At 35.4% G+C, this 23894-nt stretch overlaps 3 protein-coding genes across 8 annotated transcripts in view; 2 read left to right on the top strand and 1 right to left on the bottom strand.

Annotated features, from left to right (window-relative positions):
• Positions 1 to 1624: 1624 nt before the first annotated feature.
• LOC138940669 (tropomyosin-2) lies at positions 1625 to 3135 on the top strand. Its single transcript, XM_070309778.1, has 6 exons — positions 1625 to 1864; positions 2097 to 2230; positions 2372 to 2560; positions 2631 to 2706; positions 2776 to 2908; positions 3014 to 3135. The coding sequence occupies exons 1-6, from the start codon at positions 1625 to 1627 to the stop codon at positions 3094 to 3096; spliced, it is 855 nt and encodes a 284-aa protein (XP_070165879.1). The 3' UTR covers positions 3097 to 3135.
• Positions 3136 to 4371: 1236 nt separating this feature from the next.
• Positions 4372 to 7597, top strand: LOC138940863 (tropomyosin-2). Its single transcript, XM_070310094.1, has 7 exons — positions 4372 to 4439; positions 4550 to 4796; positions 4868 to 5001; positions 5278 to 5466; positions 7099 to 7174; positions 7256 to 7388; positions 7515 to 7597. The coding sequence occupies exons 2-7, from the start codon at positions 4557 to 4559 to the stop codon at positions 7595 to 7597; spliced, it is 855 nt and encodes a 284-aa protein (XP_070166195.1). The 5' UTR covers positions 4372 to 4439; positions 4550 to 4556.
• A 3477-nt stretch (positions 7598 to 11074) lies between these two features.
• Dscam2 (Down syndrome cell adhesion molecule 2) overlaps positions 11075 to 23894 on the bottom strand; it is a 115390-nt gene continuing 102570 nt past the window's right edge. For 2 of the 6 annotated variants that reach the window (XM_070310088.1, XM_070310087.1), the window contains exons 12-30: positions 23506 to 23625; positions 23095 to 23268; positions 20739 to 20889; positions 20076 to 20224; positions 19814 to 19945; positions 18623 to 18923; positions 18202 to 18380; positions 17923 to 18092; positions 17706 to 17844; positions 17493 to 17610; positions 16850 to 17301; positions 16311 to 16492; positions 15767 to 16160; positions 15448 to 15591; positions 15067 to 15252; positions 14467 to 14678; positions 12574 to 12727; positions 12405 to 12507; positions 11075 to 12068 (exon numbers count right to left, since the gene is read on the bottom strand). In XM_070310088.1, the coding sequence (XP_070166189.1) occupies positions 11819 to 12068; positions 12405 to 12507; positions 12574 to 12727; positions 14467 to 14678; positions 15067 to 15252; positions 15448 to 15591; positions 15767 to 16160; positions 16311 to 16492; positions 16850 to 17301; positions 17493 to 17610; positions 17706 to 17844; positions 17923 to 18092; positions 18202 to 18380; positions 18623 to 18923; positions 19814 to 19945; positions 20076 to 20224; positions 20739 to 20889; positions 23095 to 23268; positions 23506 to 23625 (3710 nt within the window). In that variant the 3' untranslated portion in view covers positions 11075 to 11818. Of the gene's footprint in view, positions 12069 to 12400; positions 12508 to 12573; positions 12728 to 14466; positions 14679 to 15066; positions 15253 to 15447; positions 15592 to 15766; positions 16161 to 16310; positions 16493 to 16849; positions 17302 to 17492; positions 17611 to 17705; positions 17845 to 17922; positions 18093 to 18201; positions 18381 to 18622; positions 18924 to 19813; positions 19946 to 20075; positions 20225 to 20738; positions 20890 to 23094; positions 23269 to 23505; positions 23626 to 23894 lie in introns of those variants that run through there. The other 4 variants (XM_070310091.1, XM_070310090.1, XM_070310089.1 and 1 more) reach the window with 3 other exon arrangements.

The following is a 23894-nucleotide window of genomic DNA, read 5'->3' as shown; positions in this document are numbered from 1 at the left end:
GCGTGCCATATGCAAAAATTAGTAAGAGTATATCGATACATATACTTCGAAGAAAGATTCAAGATATAATAGTCGCAAATTAACTCTTTCCAAACACGACTGGACTGCATTACTTTTTATTGTCAATAAAATTTTCAATATTATATAAGTTTACTTACAAATCTATACTTGTAAATCGATCAGAAAATCGACCTCACATAATAGGTATATAAGTTAAGAAATGTTTATGATTAATCTAATGAAGTTGCATCAAAACATTCTTATCTTAGAATTTCATTCATGTAGCTCTCTTGTCATATGCAGCATCTCATAGTGGCATATATGAAGAAGCTACGTGTTATATAATCTGAGACTGTTGTAAAAATAAATCAATCAAATTATTAAATATATCTTTCGCTAGATTTAATTGTCTTATTTTTTATTCTTATTAAATATTTATATAATATTATATAAAATTAAAATTTTTATTTTCTATTCACCAATTTTTTAATTCACAACTGATTCCGCAGATCGATTGAATTCGCAATTTTTAATTTGACGAATTTTTATAAGAGATTGGGTCAATTTTTAGATCTACAACTTTATAGTTTCATCCTACGAATCCTCTATTAAAAAAAAAAAATTAATTCCTTAATTAAAATTTTACAATTCTCGAATCTCTTAAGCTTCATTCTCGTTTCATCGAAAGCTTTGTCTAAAGCTCCCGCGTTTGACGTTAACCTGTTTACTCGGCGGGGCTGACCAGCGGGAAGATTCGAAGCTGGTCCATGCCGATTGACATTTTAATTAACGGCCTATAATGTCAATCACGTATGTCGAAGATTGACGTAGACTGGCTAAGCTGTTTACAACGAGAGGTCGATTACGTGGCCGATGGAAAACAGGAACGGGATACTTTTTTGGGGCCGAGAATAGCATGGGAAAGGACGGATATCGCGTTTCGTGAGCAGCTACATCGATGACGAAGATCGGCGAAGAGCCCGGAGGGTAAGTTTCGGGACGACAGCCAAAGTCCCCAAGCAATTATAGAATTGGATTGGATCGGGGAGTTCGGGAAGGCGGCCGGCACCGTCGTCGACTGATTTCATTTTATTTTAACTTAGCTGTCGAAGGCATCCGGTTGTACATTCTCCCCGCGGATCATCGTCACGATCACAGTGAGTGTCCCCTTTAGTAGGAATTTCTCTGTTCGTCTAGCATCACCGCGCGAAATTTATTAAACGATCTGTCGAGGGGTGCTTTACGCAATCTATTAATCGCTCTCGGTACGCGCGATTAATAGAGTGATAATATTATTATCGAATGAGACTAGATAAAACCCTCGCGGTGAATAGTACGAGGTAATTCTTGGTTGCACCATCCGTGTCTTCCTTTTTCGTTATACTTATATGTATAAAGTACGGATTGTACTTAACAAATTTTATTAGAATTATTAAAATAACGTATAGATATCATTCAATCTAGATTTAAATTAAGGATATGATTTATAAATTTGAAGATTAATCACATAATTCTCAGGATACTTTTTATGTCATACTTTTAGCTTATCTATACTTGCATTGTTTCGGGAGATCGATTAAGATAATTAATAAGGGAGAAGCGCTAGAAATTATCGCGCATCACGATGGAGGCGATCAAGAAGAAAATCGCGGCGCTGAAGCTAGAGATGGACGCTGCAAATGAAAAGGTCGAAGTTAATGAGACGAAAGCGAAACAGGAGAATATAAGAGCCGACAGGCTAAACGATGACCTTAGGGATTTAGAGAAAAAATTGGTCCAAATGGAACGCGATTATAGTATCGCAAAAGCTAACTTGGAGCAATCGACCGCCGATCTTGAGCAGTGCGAAAAATCTTGGTCTAAAGTATGTAATAATGATTAACATTAATGATTTTTCTAAACTAGAGTTCATACAAAAAGATGAACGATATTTTTATAAACTTGTCATAATATTTTTACAAAGAAGATATTTTCTATAATAATATGATGAAAACTATAAAGAATTTAAAATCTATCAATATTTTAATCTATATCAATTATGTACTAAAAAATTAAGAGAGCTTTTTATTTATATCAATTAATACATATACATATAGGCTGAGCAAGATCGTACTATTTTGACAAAGAAAGTACAGGAGATTGAAGCCACCCTTCACAAAAAGGAGGAATTGCGTCTTTCTGCTCAGACAAAATTGGCACGTGCAACTGAACTCGCGGACGACGCGCAAAGGTTTATTGTTATTATTGCAAGTTTTAATTTTATGCAAATTATGCATTACAGTCGTAAATTTTAGTAAACGTGAATTGAAATGATACATGTTACAGTAGTACTTTATAAAGCAATATTATCTTTCTTTCTTCTTACGTGCAGAATGTGTAACGTTCTGGCGGATAGAAGTCGTTTGGACGAAGAACGTATGGGAAAATTGATGTCGGAGTTGAAGGACGCAAGATTAATTGCCGAGGATGCTGACGCAAAATCTGATGAAATAGCTAGGAAATTACAGTTTGTGGAAGAAGAGTTGGAAGCTGCTGAAGAAAGAGTGAAAACCAGCGAAGCGTAAGTGTACTAATTAAAGCTTGCATTTCATATCCGTGCATATAAATTATCTCATATTATTTCTTTATAGCAAAATTGTAGAACGCGAGGACGAACTCTTCATCGTACAAAATATTGTGAAATCTCTCGAAGTATCGGAGGAAAAGGTGACGTAGTATAATACGCTAAGAATTATTATTGGCATTATATCATTCCTAGATTACTTTAATTTTTAGGCGAATCAACGAGTAGAAGATTTTAAAATACAACTGAAATCCTTGAAGAAGAAACTGAAGGAGGCGGAGAAGCGCGCGATTACTGCCGAAAGGACGGTCAAAACCTTGATAAAGGAAGTGGATATGAAGGAAGGTACGAGAAAAGAAGCATATTATTCCAGAAAATTAATTCTAAAAAAGATAAATAATATTCTTTTTTTTTCATGTGCATTGACGACAAATTGCTATTTGTTTTTAGACGAGCTAAGGGAAGAGAAGGAAAAATACAAGGCAGTCTGCGACGATATGGACTTGACGTATGCCGAAATGACAGGATATTAAAATTCTGCGAACGAATTTAAATTGATTCTCGCTGTTACTCCTACGCTTTCTTCGTTTATTCGCTATCGTCGCTAACACAAACATTTCATTATTTTGGCCTGCTGTGCTTAGACACTGCGTAATGCTGATTTGTTTTATAATATAAAGTGCCATGAGCGAAATTAGGAATAATCCACTTCGCGCAATAATTCACTGATAAATAAGGCAACACAAGTATCGCTTGCTATTATAATTGCTTCGCTTTGCGTAACGCTTTGCCAACTGGTTCACGGTCGCTCGTAGTCTGTGTCGATTGAACATTGATGATTTCATCTATTTTTTTCTTTCAGAGGCATTGGAGGGATTTATTATCGTCCATTACGCGCAAATGAAATTATGATATTGCGGATCCTTTTTATCCTTCTACGTAAAATGTATTTTCAATAAACGATACCATAAATTATCCTAAGAGGGTAGGGATACCTATAAATTATACTTTTTATCCTTTATTTATTATAATGCTTCAATTATTATATACGAAGATTCAAAAGATGACTATAAATAAATAATAGAAATAATGAATAATATTTAACGTTTTATCTTTTTAAATTATTTCTTTAATATGATATATTTAATATTAATAATGTAATTTTTTTTAATATATTAAATATATTATTTAAAATAGATCAAAATAATATATAACTGTGAGATATATACTATAATGTTTATTATTATATTTTATATTGAAAATAATTATATGTTGAAAACATTATTGGTTTTAAAATGCAAAGAATGTATCTGTTATTTTAAATTGCAAAATATATATTATAAGATTTTAAATTGCACTAAATATAATAAAAAATTACTATTTTTATAATAATTATTTATGTTAAATTTAAAATAGAAGACTTACCATCGATGTATCTGCGATCGGCAGCGACAATCGACACAACAAAGTACATGGATGCTTTAAGAAGTTCAAGAATTCGTTTGAGTCTAACTAAAGCAGCAATCGCTTTTGTTCTTTTGCATTGCTTTGAGCCTATAAAACATTGTTCTCATCGGTCACCGAGTACAGTAACCTACGAGCACATCGCAATTGATACTTCGTTAGTGTTTCTACAGTAATTCAAAGTTTTATTTAGCAGAGTGCGAATTATATTAAATCAAAGATTATCACTTTTTTTTTTTTTGCAGAGAAAAGATATTTCAAAGTGAAAGTGTTTCTATTCAAAGTGTGCATCCATTTAAAGAATATTCACCCATTAAACATTTAGAATCGATTAAGAAACATAAGAATAATATCCCAAAACAAAGATATCAAAAATTATTAAAAGTTAATTTTCGTGATTCATTGCCAATTGGTAAGATGGGTTTAAAAACAATTTAGAATCATTCAATTCATATTAAAAATTTTGTTGAATTAATATAATTTTGATTAGTTATTGAAAAAAATTTTTCCATTTATATGTAGCTTTGCAATGAACGCCATTAAGAAACAATTACAAATGCTAAAGCTCGAGAAAGATCTCGCGATGGACAAAGCTGATCTGTGCGATCAGCAAGCGAAAGAGGCAAATCGAAAGGAAGAAAAACTGAGAGATGAAGTTCGCGAATTGGCGAAAAAGCTGATGCAAATGGAGCATGATCTTAAAGTGAGCAAAGCTCAATTGATAAAATCAAACAAGGGCCTTGAAATGAAGGAGAGAATCTATATCGTGGTTAGTAAGTCAAAACAATATATCGTGCGTTCTCGAATCTGATTTGCCGTTTGCTAATTCTAAAATTGCAGACGCAGTCGGAACTGGCTGTGTTAAATAGAAAAATGCAACAGTGCATGCAGAATCTAGAAAAATCCGAGGAACGACGTTTGTCGGCTCAAGCGAAGCTTGCGCAGGCCATGGAAACTGCGGAAGATGCAAAGCGGTATATATTTATTTTTATATAAAGTTTATTATGCAATACTTTGTATATTGAGTTATAATAATAATATTATTAAGTTTAATTATAATAGTATTATTGATTTATTACATTTTGTGAGTCCTTATGAGAAGTGTATCGCATGTAGTTGGTATAATATAAGAAATATTTGATATACCTGTTATCTATAAAATTTATATCACTATAAATGTTAGACTTTTATTGGTACCATTATCATTTGCATCGTGAAAAAAATTATGTCGTAAAGTGATTCTTATGCAGCATCTGTAAAGTCCTGGAGAATAGAAGCAAGCAGGACGAAGAAAGGATGGACCAATTGATGACGCAATTGAAGGAAGCGAGACTCATCGCCGAAGACGCTGACACTAAATCGGACGACATTTCAAAAAAATTGGCTTTTGTTGAGGATGAGCTCGAAGCGGCAGAAGAAAGGGTTAAATCAAGCGAGGCGTACGTATCTTTCTCTCTCTCTCTCTCTATCGCATGCAATTCTCTAAATATAAAGACTGCGTTCTTTTCGGCTGAATCCATTCTCATCTATTTTCAGTTAGCTTAAACAAGAATATCTCAGAATGTATATCCTTTTTTTAAAGATCATTTACTCTCGTAAGATTTTTTTACGTATACGCAATATGTAATTTTCAGGGTTGGGAAAGTTACTTTATAAAAGTAACTCGTTACCGTTACCGTTATTTTTTCTAAAAAGTAACTCGTTACCGTTACTCGTTACTGATTTTAAAAAGTAACTCGTTACCGTTACAGTTACTAAAAAATAACGAGTCGTTACAATTTCCGTTACTTTTTTACAATACAAACTAATAAATTATTTTGCATCAGAAAAACTTTTAAAAAATTGTAAGCAAGATTTCATTCAAGGTTTATTACAAAATAAATGATTAAATTTTATCGAAATTCTTTATTAAATTTTAATAAAATTTGTTGCTCCATAGTATCATCATTTAAATGCCCTCTTTGTGGTGTTAATACAGAGCCACCGATGCTAAACATTCTTTCTACAGATGCACTGCTTGGTAGAGCTGTATTATATTTAATAAAAAGTTTTTTAAGTTTTGGATAGTCGTTTAACATTTCTATATTACAATTATTTGATTTTAAAAACCGTTGCAATTCTTCTTGTTCAGATTCATTTTGCACCGTTTTTTGCTCAAAAATGAAAAAATCATCGTGATCGTCAGATTTTCCAGCTTTTGAAGAATTTTCAGTTGATCGGATTCCCAATAAATCCTCCAAGTAATTTTCAGCACGTTTTCTTTTTTCTCCGGTTAACCAGTTTAACTTAAATTTTGGATGTAAACATGCTGCTATTATTAATTCTTTTGTTTCAAATATTGTAAGAAATTTCAAATCAAATATAGTAAATTAAGCGACATTGTTTGTTTTATTGAAATTAATACTTTTGAATCAATAGTTTAAAATAAAATAATATTTTTCAATTAAATCCTTATTTAAAATTAAATAACATATGTATTAATCAAATTAATAAGTTACCTTTTATTTAAACCTTGCTGAATAGCTTCAACTAATGAATGGCAATCTATAAGGTCAGATTTATTGAGATTTTCTAATTTTCGTTGCAAGGTACTTAAAACTGGTAGTAAATGAGAGCTCTGCTTTTCCGAAAAGATAAAGCTCTCATTGGATATCGCGCGTCGCGTCATCGCACTGGTCTGCAAGAGCCATAAGTTGATCAATCACATTCAAGCATTTTTACAACATTTTAAGAATGCTAATTGGTCGATTTGCTTACGGCTTTACGGTTAAGATAAAAATTTTATCACGCACAATAGCAAGAATAATATCTTAAATAAATCAAAAAATTTGAAAAAAGTAACGATAAAAGTAACTGTTAAATTCGTTACTCGTTACCGAAAAATGTAACAAAGTTACTTTTTCCGTTACAAATAAAATTTGTAACGCCATTACCGTTACAGTTACCGAAAAAAAGTAACTGTAACGGTAACGGCGTTACAAGTAACGCGTTACTTCCCAACCCTGGTAATTTTATATACATATATAAAAGATCTTATAATATATACTAACGCATATAATTATGTATTTTAGGAAAATTCTTGAGAGAGAGGACGAGTTATTTATTGTCGGCAATATACTAAAGTCCTTAGAAGTATCCGAAGAGAAAGTAACATCTGTTTTCTACTAATTATTTTGTTTGTTTTATATTTTAAAAATCAAGAAAATGAAAAGGAATTGTTTATTGCAGGCTAATCAAAGGGTGGAGGAGTTTAAAGCGCAACTGAAGGAATTAAAAGTGAAATTAAAAACTGCCGAAAAGCGTGCTATATTTGCCGAAAAAACTGTCAAGATATTTACGAAAGAAATGGACAAGAGAGAAGGTGATAATCATATTATATATGCGTTATATTATTACGCATATTATACATTATATGCGTTTCTACAAGTTTTCAATTTTTCAAATTTCGATTGTTATTAATAAAAAAAAATATCGCCTATATTTTTAGATTACTTGTCGAAAGAAAAGGAAAAGTACAAATTCATCTGCGATGATCTGGACTCTACGTTTTCAGAACTTACGGGATACTGAATTTGATTTTTCCGTCAAATGTTCAATCGATTATCTCTAATCGAGTTTGCATTGCGTAAATATAAATATAATCGCAATATTTATTATTTATTGAATCATTTGTTTTTAAGGTTCGACCAGAAAAAAATCCATTCTGATACTTTACACGATATCAATTTATTTAATCGATTCTACGATCGACACAATGCATCAGAATGCCGTACCACAGACTTAATACAGTTTAAATTTAATCGCCCAATTCGTTTTTGTTTCTTTTTTTTTTTTAATCGTACAACCTCCGATCGCAGAACGGAGAGAAAACTTTGCGAGCTTCTTCATTTCACTGACAATGAGACTCTCGCGGTGTCTCTTGCGCCGATACCCTTCCTTTTTCTACAACGACGTTAATCGTAGTTATAATAACAATTATCCGTTTGATTTATTCACTCGCCTCCATTCATATCGATGCAACAATTAAAGTGCATTCTCCGAGCTGCACGGATTATCGCAAAGAGTGACGAGGGATGCACCGAATTATATCATTGCATCATCCTTCGAGGACCGTATAATCATCCGTGAACAAAAATACCTCATCGCAATTGAGATCTTAACGTATCAGATGTAATCAGATAAATAGAAAGATTATCTAATTCAGATTATTTTATTTTTGTAAAAAACTTCTTAAAGTCTGTAAAAAATTCGTTGATAAATTTTCCTCGAGATGCTTGATTATAGAAAATTTTTCGTTAATTATTTATATACGATTACGATAACGAAGAGAACTGGTCCCCATAGAAGATTACGAGAAGAGATTGACAGAACTCGGTCGGTCCATGACGCAAGAAAAATGTACAAAAATCGTGTCGACGACGGAACGTCTCGCAATTACACCACGACGAATCGCACTTCGTCTTCTCCGAAAATCGTCTTATCGATTTAATCGAATACTACAAGTTTGATTGACGTGCTTCCTTTATATATACATTAACATACGCGCCGTACATGCTTCCGTATGTACGCGCCTTGATGCCCGTGTACTCAACATATGTATTTATATACGTATATCTACGGCCTCGTCTTCATAGTGTCGCGCACACAGTTTTCCTTAAATTATCGGTATTACTTTACGATAAATCCGTGAAATTTTAAAACGTCGCTTACAATATTCTGACATGTGAGATTAGAATTTCTTAACTTTTCCTAAATTGTTTTTTCGTAAGATCAAAGTTATATCGTCGACGTGTGTACAGACATGTACAATAAATTCGGAACAGTCTCCTTCGCGCTTAAATAAACTAGAAAATGGCAATACATGCGCCATCACAAAGAGAGAGAAGTCCGAATGTAAAGACATCGTACAGTATACTTCACTATTTAAAGAGAGACACTTGGAGGAGGGTGGAAGAAGATCAGCAATAATTCCACTTTACTTGGAAGTCATTTGGATATAGATAAATGTTACAAAAAACGTCTTTTTTCGAAATATGTAAAACGATCTCGATATTATCCCTTTTTATACACGATAAATGATCTGCGAGATGGCAGTGTCGTGGAAATATTGGAAGCTCGCGAGGCAGTAAAATGCACGCGTTTAATTAATTCTAACGGCAATTTTTTATTAGTACTTTCGATTTCAGTCTGAAGAAGAGTTGCGCTGGTACAACTTATTGCATAATAGTAAGATTGGTCGCGTCGGATCGTGAGGTTTCGAGGTGCGCGACATTACAAGAGAGATTTCTTAGAGGAGAGAAGAAGACGGTTCTCTTTCTCTGAAGCGCCTCGGCCGAATTTTATAGCGCGGGAAACGAGATCGCTGCGATCAGCTGATTCGCGCATGACACTTCCGATCGTGTGTATATCGCGATCCGCGTACAGAAAAAACATTCTATATAGAGGTCTTAGGATTAATAACGGACTTAAAGTAATCAACGGTGCTATTATTAAATATGTATATAAACTTTACAACGCAACAGAGCCCAATCAACCTATCAACGTTCTCCATCATGGAGACTTGGAAGTCTGTGTCTTCTCTCTTCCCCGATTCATTCGCGTATCTCGTCCCGATCCTTAAAATAACATGCGCGCACCGAACATAGACGTGCATTATTTTCAAAGTGGCTTCAGAAGAAAATCTTTTTAAAATGTTAATACAAATAAAATTGACTTATCCAGAGAATATTCAGATAATAAAAAATTACACGTATCAAAAATAATCAAAACTGTAGCATTTAAAAGCTAATAGAATGAAATAAAGATTAACATATAGAGAAATTATGATAGATAATCAATTAAATTATAGATATTAAATATCTCTCAACAATTCTCATCAACAAATTTCTTATACGTGATTAAAAATGTTTGCAGATGCAAACTAAATATATTCAATACATATAAATGAAGAAACATGTTGTAATAAATATTATATATACTAATTAAAAGTGATAAAAAAAATATAAAGAGATACCGATATGAAAAGTGGCATAAAATTAACACGATAAATATCAAGAAATATTTTTTGATAAATATTAGCTCAAAATCGAAGCAAATGCAGCCTGCCACCATCTTCGTTCATGATGTACGAAGGATTCTTCTGTGCTCTGTTCATATGATTAAGTCTTTGGTCTCGAATGGATCGCCCGCCGGCGAACGACTCGCAGCGGTCTGAGCAAATTGTCGTTTTGGCACGCATTCGCACACGCGATTCGACAATCATCCACACACTCGGACTCGGACTCACTCACGCACTCTACGCACTCCATGCGTCGCGTCACGGACAAGGAAGAGGAGACGCACGCATTTTTAGATACTTTCGACTAACTCTCTCTCGACTCGATCAACGAAGAAGCACATTTATAGAAGAACAGTTGTATAGTTTCGTACTTTCTGTCATATATTATTAATTAAATATTAGAAAAGCTGATATACAGGGTGTCCTAGACCACCCGTACACTTTTCTTTTAAAAACTAAGCATTTTAGAGAAAAACGTTGTTGTTTTCAACAAAAATTGTATGGTTTTGAGGGGAACATAAGATGGTGTCATTGATTTGACCTTGGATGGCATCGTTAAGGTCAAGTCAAGGACATCTTTAATTTCTTAAATGGAACCCCCTATTTTTCATTACATATTCTTATAGCTTGTCTCGAGAGCTTTCCAAAACACTATAATAAAGAACTTTTTCATTAAGTACTTTTTGAGTTATTTTATATTTTAATCTGACATATTTTGATATAAAAAATAAAATATTTCGTAAAATATTCAGTTTTCAATAATCTTATTGTAATACTTTTATGTACAGAATAATGAGAAAAATCAATTAGTGCCAAAAAAACAAATAATTATTTTAAAAAATACATTGTAAATAATTTTCTTAAAAACAATTATTTTTTTATACTAATTGATTTGTCTCGTTATTTTGTACATAAAAGTATTACGGTAAGATTATCGAAAACTGAATATTTTACGAAATATTTTATTTTTTATATTAAAATATGTCAGATTAAAATACAAAATAACTCAAAAAGTACTTTATGAAAAAATACTTTATTATAGTGTTTTGGAAAGCTCTCGACGTAAGCTATAAGAATATGCAATAAAAAATAGGGGGTTCCATTTAAGAAATTAAAAATGTCCTTGACTTGACCTTAACGATGCCATCCAAGGTCAAACCAATGACACCATCTTATGTTCCCCTCAAAACCATGTTTTTGTTCAAAACGTTTTTCTCTAAAACGCTTAGTTTTTGAAAGAAAAGGAGTGTACGTGTGGTCTAGGACACCCTGTATATCTCTGCGAAGAAAGTAAATTTCTTTTATAAATTATGAATTGAGTTGTGAAAGATAATAGCTTAATTTAAAAATTGTAAGAGTTTAAGATTTTTTTTTCTTTATATAGCAAGAAAATCATCCTTTTTTTATTCAGCCCGATATATACGCGTCTGTTCTTCTATACTCGTCCACTTCATTGCCTTGATCTTCTTTACAATCTTATTTATATGCACGCCTCTCTTTCCATCAATCGTCTTTAACGAGTAGAATGTAATTTATCTATCGACAAAAATGTGCCCGTGGCAGTCGAGTAGTTCTATCAATGACCATAAGAGAATTCTCGATGAGACATGAGGAGGAAGTATTAATTTACTCAATCTTTGGCCCATGGGGTTGAAAAAGGAAGGAGGGGAGAAAGGAAGAGAGTGGAGAGAGAGTTCCTACTATGGAAGAATGATACCATACGGTGGTACAGATTAGACGGCGATGGAGTAATCCGACGAAGGATTGTTCTGAGTGCTCGGTCTTGACCACAGAGAACTCCTCAGGCCAAGTTTCAGCTTCTTCAGAGAATCAATGTCGCATTCGGCCTCGCTGAGCTCCGGCCGGTCCCCGTTCCCCGGCGTAGGCACAACCGCCCCCTGATTGCCGCCAACAAACGCGGTCTCCGCGACCGAGATCGGCGGAAGTAGTGTGCGTAGAGAGCTCCTGCTGGGAACATGCCATCTTACGAGATAGCCAAGAGAAACAGACGAGACTTACTGACGGATGTTACGAACGAGCGATGATGAAGTAATCGAGTGATTACTTATTAAGTGCCATAGATGTTTAATTAAGACCTGTGTCAATATTTTTTCATATAATAACGATTTTTCAGATTGCTCCTAATTTCTGATATTTGAATAAAAAACGAGACAAATATGAATTTTTTACGGCTGACCACTCGAATACTTTTAGGTACATTGACACTGCGTGAGATTTTCTGGGAAGCTAGAAATTGTGGAGAATTGTGACAAAAAAGCAAACGATGATGATTTGCGCTTGACGAATTTGAATCATTACCTTGATCGCCCCCTTCGTGGCAATGACTTCTGTTCGGACATGGGAGAAATGTCCGAAGAGGTGCTCGACGTGCCGTGATAGATAAAATCCGAAACCGCGCGAACTGAAACAATATATCGTTAGAGTATCAATGACTCGATAACGTTTTAATTAAATTCAGATTAAATACTATGTTTTAGTTTGCCAGCATCCAGTTGATTCGACGACTCCGTGCGTGAGCTTATCAGTTGGTCCGGGTCAGACTCGCTCTCGTCGCTCTCGACATCGCCCGGGGTTTGCTGCTTTCTCTGCTGTCGCCTTCTCGACGAAACGCTCTTCATGCTCTGTGCAAATTAGATCTTTATGCTAATCGCAATAGCTCTTGTAACAGAGATGTATATTCCAATCTCCATAATCGTATTAAATATTCAATTCTCATTCTTAATCAACAATTTTATATATATATATATATATATATCAGGGTTGGGAAGTAACGCGTTACTTGTAACGCCGTTACCGTTACAGTTACTTTTTTTCGGTAACTGTAACGGTAATGGCGTTACAAATTTTATTTGTAACGGAAAAAGTAACTTCGTTACATTTTTCGGTAACGAGTAACGAATTTAACAGTTACTTTTATCGTTACTTTTTTCAAATTTTTTGATTTATTTAAGTTATTATTCTTGCTATTGTGCGTGATAAAATTTTTATCTTAACCGTAAAGCCGTAAGCAAATCGACCAATTAGCATTCTTAAAATGTTGTAAAAATGCTTGAATTTAATTGATCAACTTATGGCTCTTGCAGACCAGTGCGATGACGCGACGCGCGATATCCAATGAGAGCTTTATTTTTTCGGAAAAGCAGAGCTCTCGTTTACTACCAGTTCTAAGTACCTTGCAACGAAAATTAGAAAATCTCAATAAATCTGACCTTATAGATTGCCATTCATTAGTTGAAGCTATTCAGCAAGGTTTAAATAAAAGGTAACTTATTAATTTGATTAATACATATGTTATTTAATTTTAAATAAGGATTTAATTGAAAAATATTATTTTATTTTAAACTATTGATTCAAAAGTATTAATTTCAATAAAACAAACAATGTCGCTTAATTTACTATATTTGATTTTAAATTTCTTACAATATTTGAAACAAAAAAATTAATAATAGCAGCATGTTTACATCCAAAATTTAAGTTAAACTGGTTAACCGGAGAAAAAAGAAAACGTGCTGAAAATTACTTGGAGGATTTATTGGGAATCCGATCAACTGAAAATTCTTCAAAAGCTGGAAAATCTGACGATCACGATGATTTTTTCATTTTTGAGCAAAAAACGGTGCAAAATGAATCTGAACAAGAAGAATTGCAACGGTTTTTAAAATCAAATAATTGTAATATAGAAATGTTAAACGACTATCCAAAACTAAAAAAACTTTTTATTAAATATAATACAGCTCTACCAAGCAGTGCATCTGTAGAAAGAATGTTTAGCATCGGTGGCTCTGTATTAACACCACAAAGAGGGCACTTAAATGATGATACTATGGAGCAACAAATTTTATTAAAATTTAATAAAGAATTTCGATAAAATTTAATCATTTATTTTGTAATAAATCTTGAATGAAATCTTGCTTACAATTTTTTAAAAGTTTTTCTTATGCAAAATAATTTATTAGTTTGTATTGTAAAAAAGTAACGGAAATTGTAACGACTCGTTACTTTTTAGTAACTGTAACGGTAACGAGTTACTTTTTAAAATTAGTAACGAGTAACGGTAACAAGTTACTTTTTAGAAAAAATAACGGTAACGGTAACGAGTTACTTTTATAAAGTAACTTTCCCAACCCTGATATATATATATATATATATATATATAAATAAATTTAAAAAAGATTTTATATTGGATTTCTCTCTTTACGTCATTTATTTTTAATTCAATTATTTTAAATTTATTAAATAATATTTTAAGATTCTCTCTGAATCTCTTTCTCTCCTTCTCTCTCTCTCTCTCTCAAATAAAAAAATTTAATCATAATAATAATAATATATAAATTAAAAAAAATCTAGTTAGCGCATATACCGTTGCCGCCGGTGGGGGACTCGCGCATCCTTCGGTCATGGCGTGTTCGTGATACATGAAGCTGTGCAGAAGGGTATTGTTCGGATGAAGACCGGCCGCTGTGGCCTCCGCCGCGCCTCCCAATCCTCCCAATGCGCCCAACCCTGCCAGGCTTCCCCCGCCACCCTCCGAAAGCTGGAACGTAGCGTACGGCGAAATGTCCTCCGCTGTCTCTGTAACCCATCAGAGGCATTGCCTACCTTTCAAATCGCGTCGGGCTAACTGTTTCAGTCGTCCATTCGCTTCCAGCGAATGCAGAAGCGTAAAAATTCGCTTCGAATTTCCGTTCAATTATTATTTCTTAAAAACAGATTCATAATTTTTTTTTTTTTTTTTTATATTGTTAAGATTGTGATTTTTTTTAAGAATTAGGTGGTTTTCTTTTAGCTTAAATTTATTAATTTTTTTCTATTCCAGGCGAATATATGTACATATAATACTTATATGTGAAGTGTGTTGTCTTCTCTTTTCAGCTTCATTTTTAAGTAATTTTGTTTTACCATCGAGCGGCGCTAAAAGCGACCGACTCTTACCTGCGTAACAGTAATTATAGTACCAAACCTGGCAGTTGTCCAGATCGAAACAAAGGTTCACCTGGAATCTTGTCAGGTCCAGCGCCCGTATTTGCAGCTTGTTGCAAAGCCACTTTGTGTATCGTGGCATAGTAACGCTCTCGTTGCGTCTCGGCATTTTGTTGATTCTCTTGGGATTCTTTCATCGGCCGTTGCACTGGACCCCCCAAATATCCTGGCAAATGCATCCTTTTATTAATCCCTCTCAACATTATTCTTTTCATATATTAAAAAAATATTTGCAGATATATTTAGGATACAGTATTGTTGATAGAATATATTGAAGTATAGAATTAAAATTAACAACAAAAACTATTTTATGAAATAAATTTATTAAGAAATAATTGCATGTTCGTCAAAGTGAACTCACTGTTCCTCCAACGAAAGGCGACGATTACCGCTGCGGCGACCAGCGCTATAGTAGCCACGATCAATGGCAGTATCACTTTAACGTCCGCATAAAACGGCATGACCGATGTTATTCCGCGCTTTGACAGTTCTGGAGGCGGTGATTCTGCAAAGTTACAGAAACACAGTGCTTTTGGATATATGTGTTTAAACGTAGTAGTTCTATCGGATGGTGTAGCTCGACCATCGTTTCCTGAATTGGTCAAAAATTGCGCTACTCTTATATTAATTTTTCTTTTGTTCTACATTATATTTCCATCCAGACCTATTTTCAAACTTACCCCCTTCCTTCGTCAATGTCACGAACGTGAACTCTGCCTGATTACTACCAGCCACGTTATGGGCCTCGACCTTGAGCTGATAGACCGAGCTCGGTGTTAAATTTGTCACGACGAATCGCCGTTGCATTTTGACGTTATTCGACACCAGAGTCCAGTGAAACTCGTTTATAGGTCTGTATTGAATAACAAAGTACTTTATGGGACACCCATTATCAGGCCAGATGTGCAATCGTAGCACCAAAGTAGTGGAGTTCGGGCTGACGAAAGCGGCCGATGGTGGAATTCCCGGAGCTTGACCCTGAGTTCGAACCGAGAGCACCGGAGATGGCGGACTGCTGCCGATCTTATTGTGCGACGTTAAATACAACTGATATGTGTTCCCGCACAGCAGCCCCTGTTAAGAGATAGCATCTGTTTTTTTTTTTGCCTGTCTATTGTTTTCGATCAATTTAATTTTTACTTCTATTGTTAACTATGACAATTGCTTTAATATTTTTTATTGATTTCATCAATAAAAATATTTCTTGATTTCGGGCAAGTTTACCTTCAATTCGTGGTTGGTAGCGTGGCGGGATAACTGTAACTCATCGAGAGTACCGTGAGTAGTTCGATAATATAGTGTGTAACCCGTCAACGGTGCACCACCGTTGTGCTCAGATTTCCAATGCAGTAATACACTGTTCGACGTGGAGCTAGTTACATATAATACGGGAGCACTAGGCGGAACTGCAACAGTCGGTGATGTTATTCTAGACTACGTTAATATTCTGCTTTATAGTCGCTAAATTAGAATCTACGTAGTGAATTGATTTAGCGCGCGTGATCAGCTATTATTAAAATCTATTTAGCGGTATATCGTCATGCATAATCATGTAGCAATATTATAATCTCATCATAATACCATTATATTCATATAATATAATCATTATAATAGCATCGAGTGCATAGATATATAAATAATCATTTTAATAATTAATAATATTGTTATAATACATAAGAGATACTCTCTTATAACGTTCTTACTTATTAAAATATAAGCGTGGGATAAAAATAAAGAACGAATTAATTGCAAGAGAAAATTACCTTGCACCGTGAGAGTATAATGCAGCTTGTCGCTGCCTTGAGAGTTCTCCACCTGACAGGTGTAATTCCCGCTGTCCTGCGACTGAAGATTCGACAACACGAGCTCTCCGGTCGTCAAGATCTGCACGTTTCTATTAGAATCGGTACGCATCTGCTCCGTGGTACCCTTGTACCATTCTCTCGTCGAATCCCCGACAGCGTTACACGCCAAAGTGGCCGAACTCCGCCATGGACGCACCACGTGCCCGCCGAAAGACGTGATCCTGGCTGGCACTCGATTCGTCGGCACCTGCGCCGTTACCCTCGAACTCTGACCTTCGCCCATCCGGGTACTACCGGTTACCCAGAATTGATACTCGACGTGTTGCTGCAAATCGGTCGCCTCGAAATACGTGCTCGTGGCAGGTAACGTCTTCTTACCGTGATTGAGTTCCTCCCGTCCGTCAACAACCCTGTAAAATTTTTCGATATCTTTGCCAACTTAAGGAAAGAATAAATGTGATAAAAAAATTTGATTTTATGCGAGATATAAGATCTCTCGGCCATATAGATATACGAGACAGACAAGATGCGAATAGTAACACAAATTCTGTTTTATTTTTATCATGTGTAGAAAATATTTTGTATTTTGTTTTATTTTTACCTTGTATAAAGATTGTATTTCGTAATAATTCCGTTCGGTTCGAGTGGAGGTAGCCATGAGATAAAGAGAGCTTGCGGCGAGCTCACGACGACTTTGATATCAGCCGGGCTGCCTGGCACTGAATAAAAAAAAACAAAAAAAAAACAAAAAAAAACAAGAGAAAATTATTTAGTAAAGTTTTAAGAAATTATTTTGGAATGTCAAATAAATCACCGTCTTCATCCGTCTGGCAGTAAATTGTTGTGGAGGGCACACCGTCACCGATTCTAGTATAAGCCAAAACCTGGATAGTGTAATTAGTGTACCGCCTAAGTCCAGTTAGAACCGTCGTTAGAGCGCTCGTTTTACGAACCTAATCACAAAATTAACTAATTAATTGCGATTAGGAGAACATGCAGGAAAGAAATGATTAATTTGAAAGAATACTCACCTCCATCTCGTCCAGTCCTCGCCACGCATCCGCCAAAATGGGTTCGTAATTCAATTTATAGCCTTGAATAATGCCATTGCTGTGCGTGTTGGGCGGAGGTTGCCAGGACACTTGCAAGGACTGAGAAGTGAGCGCCGCACATCTCACATCATCTGGCGGCATGCTGGGAACTGCAAACAATCGTTTCTAAACAATTGTCTTAGAAATCCATCTCAGAAATAATAGAGAAAAGAAAGATAAACGAATAAAGATTTTTCAAAAAAAATTCATAATAATCACCGTCTTCCAACGTTTGCGTGAGCAATGGTTCGCACAAAGGTCCTGGCCCGACCTGATTGTAAGCTTGAACGACTAGAGTGTACCTAGTGTAAGGCCTGAGACCTGTAAGTCGAAGCTCTCCGCCACCTTCTTCTCCGTCACCCGACACGGAGCTGAAGTTGTATGATGGATTATTCGAGCTGCAATAAGAATATCCTGCTTATTCTCTTTCTCTAAGATATTTATTCATAATTCTATAATTTTTTTTTTTTTTTTTTTTTTTAGAAGCGGTCAGTTCAAAGAGGCGTTCAATATCAAATAGAATTTTAATCGACATACAAATATATTATTACAAAAATTACTATAAACTTAATAATTTATTGAATATATAATACTTTTATATTTGTTATTTTATACTCGAAAATTTTTAAATAATAGTTACCTGGTTTCTTTGTAACCGACGTTGAAGCCTTGTATGTCACCGTGACGAAGCTCTGCCAACGGCGGTGACCAACTGACGAGAATCTCCGACGAGGAAAGTGCTCGAGCTGCGAGATTCATCGGCGGACCAGCTGGTCTCTGCGGTTCAGTCCTGACGACAAGTTCCGCCGAAGGGACAGATCGACCCGCTGGACCTTCCGCTATTACGCGTATGGTATATCTCGTGGCTGGTTTCAGGTCATCGATTAATGCTGCATACGGCAATGGTGGTCCGGTAAATTCTTGTTGCTGCCACATTCCACCTAGCAGTTTCAATTTCAAGATTTTAGCCACATGTTAAAGATGATAGATCGAAAAAAAATGATTTCTTATGCCTAAGATAAAAATTATAAATTATAAAGAATAAAAGGTAAATTTTGAAGAAATACATTGAAAGAATACAAAGAAGAGTACAGATAAAATTATATTTGTTAACAATACGATTATTTTTTATACGCACATGATGTTATTTGGATAAATAAGTTATTAGGTGTACAACTTTGCTTCCGCTTGTTTTCCTATAGATGGCTTTAGCGGTAAGTAGTGGTCGAAATAAATAGATCATAGACGTCATGCAATAAACTTGGGCATCTGTCAACATAACCCCATAGAAACATTAGTCGATTTGTGTCCGCGTCATAAAGTTATTCTCGATTGAAAATGTCAATTTACGAGCCAAATTCTCGTCATTTGCGGGAGGTTTTAATTTTCTGCTTCAATGTGAAGAAATCTGCGGCTGAGGCTCATCGAATGCTCTGAAATACTTATGGTGAAGCCGCTATTAGTGAAAGAACGTGTCGCGAGTGGTTTCAACGCTTCAAGAACGGTGATTTTCACGTCGAAGGCCGGCACAGCGGTGGAAGAGAGAAGGTTTTCGAAGATGCAGAATTGGAGGCATTACTTAATGAAGACTCGAGTCAAAGTCAAAAAGAATTGGCACGATCATTGGGAGTGACTCAACAAGCAATTTCAAAATGTATAACCAGTTTTTTACAATAAAGCCTCGAATTTCGGAAAAAAAACGGCGGAAGCAAGGTTATACACCTAATATAATTTCCTAATACAGAATAATTATTTAATTAAATGTGAAATTATCCTTACTTAAAACTAAATTTCATATATTATATCTTATTTCACGTGAATAATAATTTACCTTCGCCCTCTTTGTACTGAAGAATGTACTTGGTGACCTCGCTAGTGTCCTGCGACTTATGTTGCCACTTAACGTTAATGCTACGACTCGCTACCATGGCAGTTTCTAGGGCGTTCGGTGGTTGTGGTGGCTCTAAAACGTGCGGAATTCGATATTAATGCACTCATGTGTCGATATATATATGCGCATAGCGCAAGAATATTACATTCGGAATTCAATTATTCCATATCGGGGCGAATTGACCTACAAAATCGTATCGTACCTTGCACGAGGAGTTGCACCAGTTGCTGATCGCGGCCATAAAGATTGTTCGCCTGGCAAAAATACGCACCGCTGTCGGCGGCTTCCGCTGATGAGATTTGCAATTGCGCTATGATACCGTCCGGTGTTACTTCCTGCTTCACTGCGACGCTTTATAGCAAATTTATAAAAGTCCATTAAAAACTCTGTGCGAGAGGCACAACTATGAAATATTCATATGCCGTCGCATCACACAGAAAAGTTACACGCTAATATTTTGCAACTCCCTTTGAACAACACATTTCGATATTCTCTTAATAAACGAATAAATGGATTTTATTTGATCCTTTCAATTAGATATATGGTGCGCTCTCTTGCATTTTTCAAGAGTGAATACACTTGACCTGCCTTCTCTATTATCAGCCCGGTATTCATTATTAATATCTTAAGCGTCATATTTTATTTCCTAAACTCCGCTCGATGCGATCGATTTATCGAGAATAACACACGGCTCGCCATAAATGTGGCACACTGAACGAGCGAGACACGATAATTTAACGAGAATCAGTAGCAAGGTAAAGATTTTGCGCCGTGCACAAGTTTCGGTTAATTCATCGCGTATCGATTTATCGCGTCCGCAAACTCCTTTCGATGATTATGCTACGTATAGTTAATCTCAACTTACCGGTAATTTGTCGAGGGATTAAGCTCGCTTTTGCCACCTTTCAGCCAGGTAACGGTAACCGGCTTATCGCCGTGTACCTCACAGTGTAACGTCGCCGTATCCCCTTTCTTTACGGTTACGAGCCGGGACGGCGCCGCGAAATACGGAGATGCTATAAAACCGCAAAGCGACACAGACACTGAGAGACCCATTTCGTTAAATAAAACAAAATTATTTGGTTGAACCATTTTGTTGACTGAACATGTAATTTGGTTTTGCTTAATAAAAATTATGTTACTGGAAAGAAGTTAAATGTTACACTAACAAACTATTGTTTTGTTTGCATGGAGTTGTTTATCTGAATAAAATTTTATTGTTGCGATAACAAACTCATCCATCTCATCGCGTTCTAAATAATTGTATTTGTTGCTTGAACTAAATCGTTAATACCCGTATTCATAGTCCTTCCTTATTTTAAGGACGGAGGAAGCCTCTATGAAGGATTCCTTGAATCTGCAAGGCTACCTTGTTTCATAGATGGACCTCGAGTCTCCCTTTCAGAAGGAAGGAATATTTTAGGGATTTATAGCGACCGACTGGAGGTAGCACCGTTTTATGCTGCCTACAACTAATTTCATATAATACATATGAAAACTTTTTCGTATCTTCAAAAAATTCCACGGGATTTTCCTAATCGCGAATGTATCTTTTCGGAATCCGCCACAGAATCCGATTCTCTGGATTTTCGTCTTCAAATCCATCGTCAGAATCATTTAAAAATTCATTGTCCATTATCCCTTTTTCCTTTATATACTTTCAGTTTGAGAGCGCGACAACAAATAACCACAAAACCACAAATGTAACGAAACTAACTTTTGGAGGTTATATTTGGTTATATTCTGCGTATCGTCTGCTAAAAAGGTCGCATCACTCTTCAAGGAAGCTCGTGACCTTCCTTGAGATAAGGGAGCCAATAAGATTCCTTGTTTGGTCAAGGAAAGTTTATGAAACGTGGAACGAGGAACAAGGAATCCTTATTTCTCAAGGACGGACTATGAATACGAGTATTAGTTGAATATCATAAGCTATTTTGTGCATTCATATGTCACTGCGCGGTCAATAGTTATGCAGTGTAATGTGTAATGTGATGTGCAGTATGCAGTGCATCTTCAATCATGGCGGATTCATCTGTCCGGGAAATACTGATTAGGTTAGGTTAAGGTTCGGTTCGCGTTAAAGACGAGAGAATTGAAAAGATGGAGAATATAATCTATATATCTTTTTCTCTTCGTATTACAAGAGACAACTATAAATTTCTTGTTGAATATGGATAAACTTTCGTTGATGTAACGAAAGCAAATGTAACTGCAGTTGGAAAATTTCGTAATACTAACACACAAATGTGATTCAGTGAACAGAATTAAAATAAAAAACAACCAAAAGTTTGATTTTGTACAATTAATAATTTTGTTCGTTGAACTAAATTTGTGTGTTAATATTACCAAATTTTCCAACTAAATTTTGTTGTTGTATTAATTAAAGGATTTGTTTGCCCATATCCAAACAAGAGATTTAGTTGATTCAAACAAATTTTATTTCATTTCGACAAAATGTGTCTCTTATACTCGTATTTATAGTCCTTCCTTATTTTAAGGACGGAGGAAGCCTCCATGAAGGATTCCTTGAATCTGCAAGGCCACCTTGTTTCATAGATGGACCTCGAGTCTCCCTTTCAGAAGGAAGGAATATTTTAGGGATTTTTAGTAACCGACTGGAGGCAGTACCGTTTTATGCTGCCTGCAACTAATTTCATATAATACATATGAAAACTTTTTCGTATCTTCAAAAAATTCCACGGGATTTCCCAATCGCGAATGTATCTTTTCGGAATCCGTCACAGAATCCGATTCGCTGGATTTTCGTCTTCAAATCCATCGTCAGAATCATTTAAAAATTCATTGTCCATTATCCCTTTTTCCTTTATACACTTTCAGTTTGAGAGCGCGACAACAAATAACCACAAAACCACAAATGTAACGAAACTAACTTTTGGAGGTTATATTTGGTTATATTCTGCGTATCGTCTGCTAAAAAGGTCGCATCACTCCTCAAAGAAGCTCGTGACCTTCCTTGAGATAAGGGAGCCAGTAAGATTCCTTGTTCGGTCAAGAAAAGTTTATGAAACGTGAAACGAGGAACAAGGAATCCTTATTCCTCAAGAACGGACTATGAATACGGGTATTAGTCCATAGAAATTGAATGGTAAGATAAGAATGAGATGAAGGCTGTGCTCGTATTATTGATATTACGCTCACCATACGTGTTATTAATAAACGTGTTATTTAAGTGCAAAATGCGATTCAAACATTTTACTCACAATTGACTTTTAATTGCACGACCTTGCCTAAACCACTTCCTATGCCGTTGCTCGCGTGGCATAGATAGAAACCTTCTCTGTCTTCTTTCACATGTTGCAGCAACAGCGTGCCGTTGCTGAGGATTTTGGTGTACGTTCTTTCACGCAACTCCTCGTAATCACCAGCCTTGCTTCCTGTTAAAAAATATACCATATGCATCAAAGTCAACTAATATTTCATATAAAAGTATTTCATTATACATTTTAAGCTAAAAAGAAAAAAAAAAGGAAAAAGAAAAACAGAATAGTTTCAAACAGAAAATATCTTGTAAGTGGTAAAATTAATCCGTTTCTAACGAATTCCGATAAATAAATATAGATAAATCTCGCACGGTAAAATATTGTATACCAAAATTACTTTATTCATCTCACCGGTGGCTTTCTTCCAGACGATCGTCGGTGTCGGTACACCCTGCGCTTGGCAGTGTAAAGCGACGTGGCGGTTCCTCTCGACGCTCACGTCGATCGGCTCGACGATCCATCTGGGCGGCACTGCAACGTCAGAGAGAGAGCCGCTTTACGCAAATCCGTCACGGGTGCCAATGTTCAACTTATTATGTCTTGCTTTACTGGTCGTTAGCGATTTAGAGACAGGTACGTTTTCACGATAGACGAAGAATCGTAAAAAAAAAGCACGGCGCGAACGAAAGGAAGCTACGTAAGCTCGTGGTCGCTTTCAACGTACGACTTTACGCGTTGTCAAAGAGATCGAATCTCAAACAAACCGATAAAATAGACATGAAAGAGAGAAAGAGAAAAAG

This window comes from Polyergus mexicanus, unplaced genomic scaffold (genome assembly GCF_030449975.1).
Source record: "Polyergus mexicanus isolate NDT 795.1 unplaced genomic scaffold, iyPolMexi1.0 SCAF_17, whole genome shotgun sequence".
Taxonomy (NCBI): domain Eukaryota; kingdom Metazoa; phylum Arthropoda; class Insecta; order Hymenoptera; family Formicidae; genus Polyergus; species Polyergus mexicanus.
The sequence above is the reverse complement of the archived record's forward strand: the minus strand, read 5'-3'. Positions and strand labels throughout refer to the sequence as shown.

Bases quoted from the DNA above. Each gene is read 5' to 3' on its own strand.
- LOC138940863 (XM_070310094.1), top strand. From the start codon at position 4,557: ATGAACGCCATTAAGAAACAATTACAAATGCTAAAGCTCGAGAAAGAT. The intron at 7,175-7,255 runs GTAACATCTGTT...TGTTTATTGCAG, and splicing joins TAGAAGTATCCGAAGAGAAA to GCTAATCAAAGGGTGGAGGA. The intron at 7,389-7,514 runs GTGATAATCATA...CTATATTTTTAG, and splicing joins AGAAATGGACAAGAGAGAAG to ATTACTTGTCGAAAGAAAAG.
- LOC138940669 (XM_070309778.1), top strand. From the start codon at position 1,625: ATGGAGGCGATCAAGAAGAAAATCGCGGCGCTGAAGCTAGAGATGGAC. The intron at 1,865-2,096 runs GTATGTAATAAT...ATATACATATAG, and splicing joins GCGAAAAATCTTGGTCTAAA to GCTGAGCAAGATCGTACTAT. The intron at 2,707-2,775 runs GTGACGTAGTAT...TTTAATTTTTAG, and splicing joins TCGAAGTATCGGAGGAAAAG to GCGAATCAACGAGTAGAAGA.